At 39.5% G+C, this 13,817-nt stretch overlaps 1 protein-coding gene and 4 non-coding genes across 5 annotated transcripts in view; all 5 read right to left on the bottom strand.

Annotated features, from left to right (window-relative positions):
* Positions 1-9,289: 9,289 nt before the first annotated feature.
* LOC114527816 overlaps positions 9,290-13,817 on the bottom strand; it is a 65,942-nt gene continuing 61,414 nt past the window's right edge. Inside the window, exon 12 of the mRNA XM_028549510.1 lies at positions 9,290-9,340. Within this exon, the coding sequence (XP_028405311.1) occupies positions 9,290-9,340 (51 nt within the window). The remainder of the gene's footprint in view (positions 9,341-13,817) is intronic.
* On the bottom strand, positions 12,273-12,344 carry Trnae-uuc. Its single transcript has one exon. It is a non-coding gene; the product is annotated as a tRNA-Glu (tRNA).
* On the bottom strand, positions 12,500-12,571 carry Trnae-cuc. The gene has a single exon. It is a non-coding gene; the product is annotated as a tRNA-Glu (tRNA).
* Trnae-cuc lies at positions 13,422-13,493 on the bottom strand. Its single transcript has one exon. It is a non-coding gene; the product is annotated as a tRNA-Glu (tRNA).
* On the bottom strand, positions 13,576-13,648 carry Trnar-ccg. The gene has a single exon. It is a non-coding gene; the product is annotated as a tRNA-Arg (tRNA).

Genomic DNA, 13,817 nt, shown 5'->3' with positions numbered 1-13,817 from the left:
AAATAAATAGAGAAAATGATATTTTTACACGGCGTAAAACTCTATATAACACTCATATATAAACTACAAAACTTGAACTCTCTTCTGTAAAAATGTATTTATAAACTATTTGTAACGAAACCAAATTCAAACCAAATGATTTATGCTTTACCAAATGATTTATTTATCCTAATCTCTCCGAGTTTCTGGCAGGAACAATAACATTCATTCATTTTTATTTAACATTCGAAAATAGCGCCATTTTGTATAAATGTGAAACAGCATTCATTCCGAACGCGCCAAGAGTCCTTTACGTAGTTCTAGACTGCTGCTCCACAAGAGTAAAAGAACAGTTTCACCAATTTCATGACATGGTGATCAGGCTGGATGTCTGGGATTACATGCGGCATACAGCTGTTGGGTGTTGTTCAGAGTCCCACGCCTGATTTAGAACATTTATGTCGCAGTTGTCTGGTTGCATATTTGAATGGGATTCTGAAGATATAAACAGGCTTTATGAAGCCAAGCATGCCCAGCTTTCTGTTTCTGGCATCACAACAGTGCCTAAGGAGGGAATAGCAAAGCACGTCAGGAAAAAGGAATTGGCAACCCATTGTAAAAGGCAAACGCGAGGTTCTGAGGAGTGTCCTCGACTTATACAACAAGTCATCGAGACTCTCTCTTCGAATCTGGGGAAAGACATGATGGGAATTCCATTGCTTGACGATGACCGTGCTTGGCAGATCTGGGAGGAGCAGCAAAAACGTTTGCCTTGCATCCAAGACGCAGCCGGCATTACTCTCTACACCTGTACTGGCTAAAAGGGAAGCAGTGTCAAAGGATGAGGAAAATTTTAATGATGAAAAAAGTGTCCTTGGACAATATGAAATCCAGTTTGGTCTTTTTAAAGGCAAAATCTTCAAATGGCTGGTCGAAAACGGCCTCGGCTTCTCGATAACATGAGGGCTGAAACAATAACAACAGCTCCTCTTTCTAAGAACAAGCATCCCTTTAAGCGGTACTTAAACAGCTTTCCAAAAGGGCAGAGTGTGGTATCGTTAAAGGCCGGCAAAGAGTGCCAAAGTTACCGCTGTAAGTAATCCTGATATCATTGCTTGTGATGTAAGTGATGTTGATCTCCTTTCAAGTGTCATTGAGATAGAATCTGCTGCACAGTCATCATCACAAGGTTAGTCAATAAATGCCATATAATACTAGATGTTGCGTGAAGGAAAATAAGAATTAATCACAAACTAATGATTAATATAGATGTCAGTACTATTTCACTAACTTTCCCATAAAGACCTGATGTTAAATTAATTGAGGGATGGAAGAATACCCTTCTTAAATATGACCACCATTGGGTTTCCTCGGCCTTGTTCAAGACATCGAGCAGGGGTAAACCAGTCTTTGACAGTGCCAAAGTGGACAAATTGTGGTATCATCCCCCTCAGCCTTCCCTAATACCCAACCAACCACTTTCAATTGCAAGATACTTTGAAACGTTTGCTTCTCTGGATGCCAAGGAAGATGTGGAAAGTCCAGCTTCATTGTCCCCATTCACAGTGTGAAAAGCACCTGCTAACAAGTGCAGGTATCTATCCCCGTGTACGGCAAGTACTAGATATAGACGGGTATTATAATTTAGCTGCAGAGTACTTAGAGTGTTCAAAGTGCTGTAGGAGAAGTTGGAGCCCTTCAATTGTAAAGCAGCTTGATATAGGGCACCAAATTCAATTAATGCAATGGTAGATAATATAAAACATTAAAACATCTCACCTCAATATTCAACTACTAAGCTTGAAACGAAGTGTCTGCATTTTTTTTTGCTGTGTGCTCAAAGTATGATTGAATAGGCAAACCCTTATTCACTTATTTAATAACTATATGCTTGTAAATGAATATGAACTTTTCATTTTTAGAATGCCACCCAGTTACTGTCAAAAACCATATCCAATAAGTCTTGATCACTCACCAGTATGCCTGTGACCTAAAGGTAGTTAGACAGTTACGAACAAGGGGTGCAGGAAACAGTTCAAAGCAGCTATTTAGAAAACTGCAGGAGCAGCATGAAGAAGCTTGGCATGGGAGGTGTGCCTAGTATCTGTCTGACTGTCAGGCATTTACAAGAGCACAATCCCAAGGTATCCTAACCATTCGAAAGCCAGAACTTCTGGCCCAGAAGACCCACCTGCCCGAACACCTGTACCCAAACCCAAGTGGCTTTTAATTGCTTACTGCAAAGATGTTCTGCCCCGGATAGAGGAAGTTAAGGCACAAATCACCTCAACATTTGGGACAGTTTTGAAAATCGACTCCATAAAAAAGGTGAGATGTGTGATATTGTCCCCAATACCTATAAACATCTATTTAACAGGCATCTTTTATATTAAATCAACCATTTAAGATTGTCAATAAACTGTCTGGAAAGGCTGCATTCTCAGCTGCCTGGACCACTAATGTTGGAAGTGAGTTTGGGCAAGTACTTATCAGTGTTCTGACTGCGTCGGAAGGAAGTGGCCTTAACCAAATGACAGCTGGCTTCGTTGACCGTCACCACAAACGCTGGAGTGAGTCCCCTTGAACTTCTATACACAAATCGTGACTGCTGTGGTGCGAGAGGAATCAAGGCTTGGTTTCCAGATTGGAATGACATATGTGTTAGGTTAGACATATGGCATTTCATGAGGAGACTGGCAATTGGTGTTACCACAGAGTCACATCCATTGTATGGACGTTCATGGGAAGGATCTCCAATTGCATCTTCGAATGGTCAACCGATGACGTAAGTGATGCTGATCTTCTGTCGTGTGTTAATGAGATAGAATCTGCCCACACAGTCATCATCATCACAAGAAGACCACAGTTTTGTTGTGCCAAATTAACGTATTTAAATAATTTTGCGCTTCATGACGAGGCAATATTTGTATGTGTGTATAAATAAAAGGGGAGATCAAGTTGCCAATCTATCGCTGTGGAAGTGGTTCGACGTCCTTAGTCGTTAGGCCCTTTTTCAGCTTTCGTTATATTGACATTTGCAGCGACTAAATACCACTGATTTTTATTTCTTCAGGTACCAGTGCAAGTGCTCTGCATTTCCAAGCTTACCTTTTGGAAGGTTTGGCAAGGTGGAATGCTGGTCGAGTGAAAAGTGCTGCTGTCTCTGGTGATACCCCTGGTCCCGACTCCTATACCGGATCGCTGTTGAAAGCCGCCAACGATTTGACTGTTTCCCTTTTCGGAAAAAAAATAAAACATGAAATAAAGGTTGGCGTGCACACTGGTGAGCTAATTGGCGTTTAGTATTTGTTCAGTCAGACTGGAAAGGTACTGAAGAATGCAACAAACGACGATGAAGAAATGGATCCAGGGGCCCAACAAAATTCAAATATATTATATCACAGTATCAAACAATTTATATCATTCACTACATTTAAGGTGGAATGATCATCAAAGAAATGTTGAGTGCAGGATTCTAACCCAAGGTCTTCCAGAACCACCACCACGAACCGCCCCAAAGCCCAATCTCCTACCAGCCAAGCAACTCCTACCAAAACCACAACCAACTCCACCACCTCCCCACCAATTTGTAACCATCACGAACCTGCCAACCAAGCCACCTACCCAACCCCAACCACCCACAGCACCAAGTACCTCATCACAATATAACAGCCCATCGACCATTCCCATCCCTAGGACCACCCTCCACAACCAAAAAAAGCGAAAGGAAAGAGACGAGGCCCATGATGGTGATCTCCCAAAAAGGAAATATGAAAGAAAGCAGTGCTTCAACATTTGTAAGCACTGCAAACTTCCAAAAACAAAGGATTTCGGACACAGTAGGCATGTTGGGCAGAACAGTGTGGACACGTTTTGCCCTGCCGTGGAGGGCAAACAATATGCAAATAAGGATGCGTGGATGAAGGCAAGGAAGGAGGTAAACCCTCCAAAGCCAAAAAAATAATTTTCTATTTGCTATATATATACAGGGTGTATATTAAAAAAAACGCAACCTCGGAATTTCCCAAGAAATTCACTTTGTACTGTACTTGTGAAATAAAAACTTATTAAGTGTAATTAAATAAATGCATAAATTTTGCCTTATGCACTCGCGTGTGCAGTAATATTGACAGTTAGTTATCCTATTTTAAATTCCCAGGCAACTAAAATCTTGTGTCCTTAAAACAATGTCGATTTGTTGGGAAATTCCGAGGTTGCGTTTTTTTTATATACACCCTGTATTATCTGTATATATATATATATATATATATATATATATATATATATATATATATATATATATATATTTATAATGTAAAAAAATACTTGCCTCACTATTGGTGATAATGGCAAGAACAGCAACACGTTTTTGTAGTTCGTTCTTGTTATATTTCTCATATACACCTCTGTTTATCCTTTGTTTATACTCTCAAAACACGCGCCATTTTGTATTTCACGATTACATCGCTAAAGCGGTTTTCATGTCAGCGACAACTTTATTTAATTAAGTACTTCATGTTAGGCAAATTACTTGTGGTAATTCGCGGGGGAAGGGCAGCGGGAAGATTGCGCCCCATTTTTCATCACAAGAAGACCACAGTTTTGTTGTGCCAAATTAACGTATTTAAATAATTTTGCGCTTCATGACGAGGCAATATTTGTATGTGTGTATAAATAAAAGGGGAGATCAAGTTGCCAATCTATCGCTGTGGAAGTGGTTCGACGTCCTTGGAATCGTTTCACCTCCACCTAAACCGTTTCATACCTGGTTAGGCCCTTTTTCAGCTTTCGTTATATTGACATTTGCAGCGACTAAATACCACTGATTTTTATTTCTTCAGGTACCAGTGCAAGTGCTCTGCATTTCCAAGCTTACCTTTTGGAAGGTTTGGCAAGGTGGAATGCTGGTCGAGTGAAAAGTGCTGCTGTCTCTGGTGATACCCCTGGTCCCGACTCCTATACCGGATCGCTGTTGAAAGCCGCCAACGATTTGACTGTTTCCCTTTTCGGAAAAAAAAATAAAACATGAAATAAAGGTTGGCGTGCACACTGGTGAGCTAATTGGCGTTTAGTATTTGTTCAGTCAGACTGGAAAGGTACTGAAGAATGCAACAAACGACGATGAAGAAATGGATCCAGGGGCCCAACAGCTATCGGAAATCGACCAGAAGAAATGCGTTGTCGAGGGGTTCGAGGATGAAGAAGATGGGACAGTTGGGCTTTCGATGGATGTTTTTGGAAATGGGGAAGGTACTGTACTCACATTGTGCAAAACTTGATCCAGATCTCTTCAATCATTCTAAATTTTTTTTACTTCTAGACATTGGAGAACACAGTCAATCGGACGTTGTCGTCGAGAAAGAACGTGAAGAATCGGCGGATGATGTGAGAAAATTGACGTTCTCAACGACAAGTTAACTGTTTAAATTCAATATATCGATAAAATTACTTTTTAGAAAAAACTGTTGGACCAGATAATATACCTGGCTTCGACAAAGCGAAGACATTGGAGGTGTTCTCTGTTCCTTGCGAGATTCGTGCACGGCTTTGAGCAACGACCAGGCAAAAGAGATAGTTCGCCTTTAGGATGACTATGACAAGCAACCGACACCCTTCTCCCCTCGTCACAGATCAAAATTGGTGAAAGGACGCTTCAAACCGCCCAGGAAACGCAGCAGCATCATCGTCCCGGGCCTAGACAGTACAAAAAGGTAGAACATTTCTATTCAACCAATTCCCACACTTCCATACTGACTTTTCTTTATTCCAAACAGGTGCTTCTTGGGCTCATCATCCGGACCAGCTCAATGGCCAGACTGCAATCGCTATGTCGAGTAGATCGAATGGGACAACGACTGCAAGGTGGACATTGGTTTGTTCCAGCTACAAAGCAATACGAGACAAAGTCGTGAACAACGCCATCGTAATACGAGGCTGTAACATCCAGTTGGTCGAAATCAACCAGACAACATTGAGCAAATGTTAAGAACTATGAAATGCGGTAAAGAACGTATACACTAACGTGACAGCCAACGCTTTGTTATTAACCTCGTCCTTTATTTTACCAGGTACAACAAACGTGAGAAAAAGAAGGAGAAGGATGTCCTGATTCAAGGCATTCGACTGCCGCAACCGAGCACAGTTGCAGAAGAACCACTGCCAAATGCCTCCCCTTTGCCACCAAGCCTACCTCAAGTAGCATTTCAACAGCCTTTTACCTTCTCCATTCAAGAAAATACTGTTGGAATGGGGAACGTAAGAGGTTCTGCACTGAAACCAAAACCACCACCCCCACCACCAACGGTCGTTCCCAGGTTGTCACCACAACCCATAGCACCGAATGTCCCGACAACCGCCGCCCCATCCACATCATCTTCCACATCACCCGAATACCACAATCGGAGTCAGTTCTATTACCAAAAGCGAAAGGCGGAGAAAGAAGCAAGTGGTGTAACAGTAAGGAAATACAGTGGAGGAAAGAAGCCAATAACCTGCGGAAAATGTAAAAAACCCCGAGACCCTTCCAGCCATAGACAGTATTTTGGCAATTGGTATTGCCAGGAAACGGCAAATGAAAGTTACGAAAGCTGGGTAAAAGATCTCAAAAGGAAAAAAGAATACAAAAAAAAGAAAACTTTATAACTGGTATAATTAGAGACAAGTGGAGAAAGTAAGACGATAAAAAAATGTTTAATGCTGCCTAGTGTTTTGTCACTAGAAGGTCCCAAGCCCTTGAAAAGCAGAGGGAAAATTGTTCCTTTTATGTCGATTATATTCAAATTTCCCGCTTTTCGGGTGAATTCCCCCGTCGTCACGAAAAAGCCCTTTTCCTGCATCTTGAGGGTTATCTCTGACAGAGAAGATTGCGCCCCAGCTTTTGCGCAAAAGCAGACTGGTTTCTCTCGGTTTATCCACAGGATGTAATCGGCAAATTGGATGAAACCAAAACAAAAATAACATCTACATTTGGCACAATCCTAAAAATGGACTCTGCTAAAAATGTATTTAAATTTGAATTTAAAACAATAATGTCGTTTAATAATACTTTTTTTTCAGGGCACACAAGGTATAACAGGCAATAATAGCAAACATAGTGATAAATTACTCATTGTAGATTGTCAAGAAGTTAGCTGGCACAGCATCGTGGTGTTGGAAATGAGTTTGGACAAGTACTCATTTCCTTCACACAAATGTTAGAAATGAGTTTGGACAAGTACTGATGTCAGTCTTCACAGACTTAGAAGGCGATGGTCTAGATGACATGGAAGAAAGCCACATGTCCAGGTACGAAAGGGCCAACGTCGAAGCACCAAGAGTCCTTTACGTAGATCGAGACCGCTGTTTCGCGAGAGTAAAGGAACAGTTTCACCAATTTCATGACATGGTGATCAGGCTGGATGTGTGGCATTATATGCGACGTATAGCTGTTGGGTGTTGTTCAGAGTGCCATGCCTTGTATGGAACATTTATGTTGCAGCTGTTTGGTTGCATATTTGAATGGGATTCTGAAGATATAAACAGGCTTTATGAAGCCAAGCATGCCCAGCTTTTTTGCTTCTGGCATTACAACAGTGCCTAAGGAGGGAATAGCAAAGCATGTCAGCAAAAAGGAATTGGCAACCCATTGTAAAGGGCGGGCGAACTCGAGGTTCTGAAGTGTGTTCTCGACTTATTCAACAACTCATTAAGACTTTCTCTTCGAATGTGGGGAAAGGCATGATGGGAATTCCATTGCTTGATGATGACCGTGCTTGGCAGATCTGGGAGGAGCAGCAAAAACATTTGCCTTGTATCCAAGACGCAGCCGGCATTACTCTCTACACCTGTACTGGCTACACAATGAAAGGAAATATCAGTCCATCCACCTACAGATATGATGGTTCATTGATAACTTTGCAAATAACTTTGATTTAGATTTTGTGTTTTGATAATACTGTAACACATTCTTAAGATAAAGCTACGATAATTTTTATGGTATTTGTAACTGATTTTTCTCGAATATGAATTAAACAGATTTTTTTACCAAGCAAAGATAGTATTTTTTCCCTTTAAATCAATAAACCATCAATAGATGGAACCTGAAACTTGAATGTTAATTAGACTGTGAAATAACATCATTTTTAGCATTTGCTTTAAAATTTGCACCTTGCTTGCATACCAGATGGCATGAATTTCTGTAGAATTACTCTATATAAATTTATGAATATGTCCCACATCACCTCATCATTGTCCCAATTCACCACATGTGGTACAAAGTGAAAACTGATGTGTTGTACTAGTGGTCCCAATACAACCAGGTTATTTTTAAATAAAAACTACCATGATTAGCATACAACTAAATATACATTAGCTGCTTAAACTAGATATGGAGATTTAATCATATAACATTTAAAGATTTCTCCTTTCTGGCTTTTTCATTACCAAATTATTTCAAACATGGAAAGTGTCCAAATTCATCCCTTTGTATGGTACAACAGAAATAGTTTAAACGACAAACTAGGCAATAGAAACGCGGAAGTGTTTTCTACAAAGGCGCCATGTAATAGCACAGTTTCACAATGCTTCATACAACTTCAAACAAGGATTTTTATAAAAAAACTGGGAAATAAAAAAATTTTTTTTGGAAAATTGTATGATTTTAGTAACAATGACAACTTGCATGGTAAAAGCATGAAATATTACTTTATGCTTGAATTAAATTAAGATTATCAAGCATACATTGTACATTTGCACTCAAGTGCTTCCCTTCAACTGCAGCCAATTAAAATTAATTATAAGGGCTGGAATTCTAGCAATTTCCCACAACATAAATTTGCATCTTCTCTTTAAATAAATTATGAAAGTCAGCATGCAATTACCACTTTTTGTAAGGCAAAAGGATGAAAATATAAATAATGCACAGCATGCACACCCCAGTATATGAAAAGTTTGGCTGCAAAAAATATAATGCTAATCACCATACCTGTGTAGAAAAAACTACATTCTTATTGTTGCTGTATACTTCCTTAATCTTGGCAACATCAATATTCAGAGGGTAGATGCAATATTGCTTCACCATGTGTACAAGTAAAATCCATATATATTAATCCATGTAAATCCACTAATTTGGAACCATGATAATAACTTTCATAGCATCATCCAGTTTCAAGTTTCTAAATCTGGTTGGCATCAAAAGTTACAGGTTCAGAATAAGTTTATCACTGTATTGCGATGGATACCATTTTCTTTCTGAACTGGTCCAAAAAGTTCTAATGCCTTATGCCCAAGATGGCACCACACACTTTTGCTAACTTTATATTCTTAAGATTCTTTATAAGGCCCAATCCAGGACAGCATCCAACAGATTAATCACACTATAGTCCTAAAAAATAAACAACTGTATAAATATCAAACTATAATCATCTTGCAAGCATTATGTGGTCCTCTATTTTGTATAAAACTGGAATAAAACAGCCTTAAATTCATCCATAATTAAATTACAGGGGAATTTAAGGCTGTGCACAGGCTTAAAACTGGATAGCCGTTTGGAGAAAAACGTTTAAAATACAAGCTATAACTTGGAGTGGATCTATTAATATTTTTATGTATTTTCAATTTTTGTATGGTAAATCAACATTGAATATCTGAACATGTCCAGCAACTTATTAAGCATGAAACAAAATTGGTTGTATGATGAATTGTCTATTTAAAAGTTGGTATATGATCAAGTTTTTAACCAAATGCAATGTTTTAATTAAACACTTTTTTTGAACACACTTATTATATATTAAAGGAATTCCAAGAAGAAGTATACCCTAGGTAATTTAGGTTTTTCTATTTAAAGTGTTTTACACTTTGTATTGCACGAACATTCAAACAATAACAATACACACTATTTAATCTCAAGCAGGGCAAAAATTCTATGGAATATGCCATATGATCGATGAAAGCATGCATACTACCCATACAATGACCAGCTAGGTTGTAAAAATTATTGCTAATTACCTGCACAGAAGAGATTTTACAGGTTTTTCGTATTCCTCCAATCTTCAAAATTCATTGTCCAGAAAATAGATTGTGTAACCAAGAGTATATACTGGACAGCACATTTCTTTCCTTTATGTTTGTTAAACCACTTTCTTCTAACCACAAGATTTTACAATTATGATATCCATATGTATTTTTTGAACATCTTTCTTGAGCGTTATATCCAGATTAGCATGAAAGCCATTGCCTCATGAAAGTTTCAGGGCTGCTGCATGTTTTATATAGTAGCATTCTTTGCAAATTGGATGATGTTAATCCAAGATAGTAACCTAACTGGTTTTATATTAGACTGCGGTGATTTTACATTAGTCATGGTCCTATCTTATTACATAACTTCCCGATTGAAAGATACTTGATTGGAAAGGACAGAAATGATCTCTGGTGGTGGCACACATTCATTACTCCAATTGCAGAATGTATGCAAATTGTCTTGACTCACTGCTTTCCAATTGGGTTCTAGCATAATCCAGGGCATATAGCAGATAACTTGCCAACAGTCCAAAAAAGTAGCAATGATACTGAACTTAACATTACCAGTAATTTCCAACCACCTTGAAGAAAGAAGGGATGATAGTTTGTAACCGATTGAATTGGCATTAGACCAAACATTTGTTCGGTTTTGAGTGATACCTTTTTCTCTCAAGTATGCTTTTTTACTAATCAATGGTTTGATATATTGATATATTTTTTTTAAATTGAATAAAAATGAAAAAAATATAGAAAAGCTAATGTTCATAAATCAACACACCAGGAAAACTTGAAAGTGAAGGTTGCAAAAGGTGTATTGCGTAGGTTAAGACCTTTAAACCTCAGAATTTATGTGCATTGAGTGAAGTGCCAAAAATTGCAGCATGTATGATTCAGTGGAAAAGCTACTACGTAATTGGTATCAAAGGGAATTAAAAGGATTCATTACTAAATCACACCCGCATATTTATTTCGGCGAGCATATACGGCGAGCGAGTATTATTGTTTAACTTTGCAATCTAAATAAGCCAACAAAAAAAGGACTTACCCATCGTGTTTTTTATAAAGAAACAGCTAAGCACATGTGCCAATCATCGACCAGATCAGGCATCGACTTGCGCGTTCAAATTAATTTCTGTCTTCAGCATACGGCAAAACACGTGCGTGAAATTCACCATTTCATTTCATCTTTAAACAACCATATTCGCGCTAACCTTCCACAACGAATCGATTTGCCTAACTCACTTCACTTCTCAAACCACAAAATTGGTTTTTGAAACGATTCGAAATTTCATTTCGTTTGTTAAAAGGAGAAAAAAAATGATCGAGGAACCGACACAACAATCTTCAAATTGAAAATGCAATCTGAATAACGCAGTGCTACCACTTTCAAAATTTAAAAACACCTTTTTCCTTTTTTCCTCCGCCAGTAATCGAAGCAACCTCGTACCCAGGGTCTTTTAATCGCTGTAGCTTCGCGCGTGTGCTCCCGCGAACACGAAACAAACGAGGACGCAACTTATATAGGAATTTTAATATAGCTCAGTGATAATGCCTCCTTTAGTTTTATTTATAATCTCTATGGTGATGGCAGCAATAGAGGAATCTATTAGAGTTGGTTCCATTGACTCTAATTTCTAACAACCGAGAAATGACAACGAAGTCACGTGAACACCCAATTTCCTGATCGGTAGTCAGCTAACTGCACTAATAAGAGCAAGATAAATATAACGAAATATATGAATTCTAATTGAAAAAAAAGAAATAGACAATTCCCATGCCGGGCCGAAAAAAACCCATGGCAGTGGGAGCACCTAAGTATGGCCACTAGACCATAGGTTATGGCAGCATTATAGAAATCCATTAGAGTTGGTTGACTCCCGTGGTGATTTGAACACCTGACCTTCCGATTTGGGGTAAGACGCGCTACCTATTCCGCCAAGAGGCCTTTGCTAGATGCGATGGGAAATAAGTTCCAAAATAAATGTAGTGAATTCCCACGCCGGAAATCGAACCCGGGTCATAGCGGCGAGAGTGCCAGATCATAGCCACTAGACCACGTAGGAACTTGGTGACACCAGCATTGAGGACTCTTTTACAGTTGGATGAGTCTAATTTTTACCAACTGAGAAATGACAAAACGAATTTAACCCCGAAGTGATTTGAACACCTAACCTTCTGATCTGGAGTCAGACGCGCTACCAATTGCGCCACGAGAACTTAGCTAGCTGCACGGAGAATTAAATCGCAAGATAAATATTGTGAAATATTTCCATATTTAAGGAAGAAGAAATAGACAACTCCCACGCCGGGAATCGAACCGGGGTCATGGCGGTGAAAGCGCCAGATCATAGCCACTAGACCACGTAGGAACTTGGTGACATCAGCATTAGAGGAATGTTTTATAGCTGGTTGACTCTAATTTTTACCAACTGAGAAATGACACAGAGAATGAGCTGCACAGAGAATTAAATTAAAATATAAATATAGTGAAATATATGGATATTTAAGGAAGAAGAAAAGGCAATTCCCACGCCGGGACTCGAACCCGGGTCATGGCGGTGAGAGCGCCAGATCATAGCCACTAGACCACGAGGGAACTTGGTGACACCAGCATTAGAGGAATATTTTACAGTTGGATGACTCTAATTTTTACCAACAGAGAAATGACAAAACGAATTTGATCCCGAAGTAATTTGAACACCTAACCTTCTGATCTGGAGCCAGACGCGCTACCAATTGCGCCACATAGCCTTATCTAGCTGCACGGAGCATTAAATTGCAAGATAAATATAGTGAAATATATGGATATTTAAGGAAGAAGAAATAGACAATTCCCACGCAGGGGAATCGAACCAGGGTCATGGCGGTGAGAGCGCCAGGTCATAGCCACTAGACCACGTGGGAACTTGATGACACCAGCATTAGAGGAATCTTTTACAGTTGGATGACTCTAATTTTTACCAACTGAGAAATGACAAAACGAATTTGATCCCGAAGTAATTTGAACACCTAACCTTCTGATCTGGAGTCAGACGCGCTACCAATTGCGCCACGAGGCCTTAGCTAGCGGCACTGAGAATTAAATTGCATGATAAATATAGTGAAATATATAGATATTTAAGGAAGAAGAAATAGACAATTCCCACGAGGGGAATCGAACCCGGGTCATGGCGGTGAGAGCGCCAGATCATAGCCACTAGACCACGTGGGAACTTCGTGACACCAGTATTAGAGGAATCTTTTACAGATGGTTGACTCTAATTTTTACGACCTGAGAAATGACAAAACGAATTAGACCCCGAAGTGATTTGAACACCTAACCTTTTGATCTGGAGTCAGACGCGCTACCAATTGCGCCACGAGGCCTTAGCTTGCTGCACGCAGCATTAAAATGCAAGATAAATATACTGAAATATATGGATATTTAAGGAAGAAGAAATAGACAATTCCCACGCCGGGAATCGAACCCGGGTCATGGCAGTGAGAGCGCCAGATCATAGCCACTAGACCACGTGGGAACTTGATGACACCAGCATTAGAGGAATCTTTTACAGTTGGATGACTCTAATTTTTACCAACTGAGAAATGACAAAACGAATTTGATCCCGAAGTAATTTGAAGACCTAACCTTCTGATCCGGAGTCAGACGCGCTACCAATTGCGCCACGAGGCCTTAGCTAGCGGCACTGAGAATTAAATTGCATGATAAATATAGTGAAATATATGGATATTTATGGAAGAAGAAATAGACAATTCCCACGCCAGGAATCGAACCCGGGTCATGGCGGTGAGAGCGGCAGATCATAGCCACTAGACCACGTGGAAACTTTGTGACACCAGCA

Source organism: Dendronephthya gigantea, unplaced genomic scaffold (assembly GCF_004324835.1).
Source record: "Dendronephthya gigantea isolate DGI-Jeju-01 unplaced genomic scaffold, DenGig_1.0 000047F, whole genome shotgun sequence".
NCBI classification, from domain to species: domain Eukaryota; kingdom Metazoa; phylum Cnidaria; class Anthozoa; order Malacalcyonacea; family Nephtheidae; genus Dendronephthya; species Dendronephthya gigantea.
The sequence above is the reverse complement of the archived record's forward strand: the minus strand, read 5'-3'. Positions and strand labels throughout refer to the sequence as shown.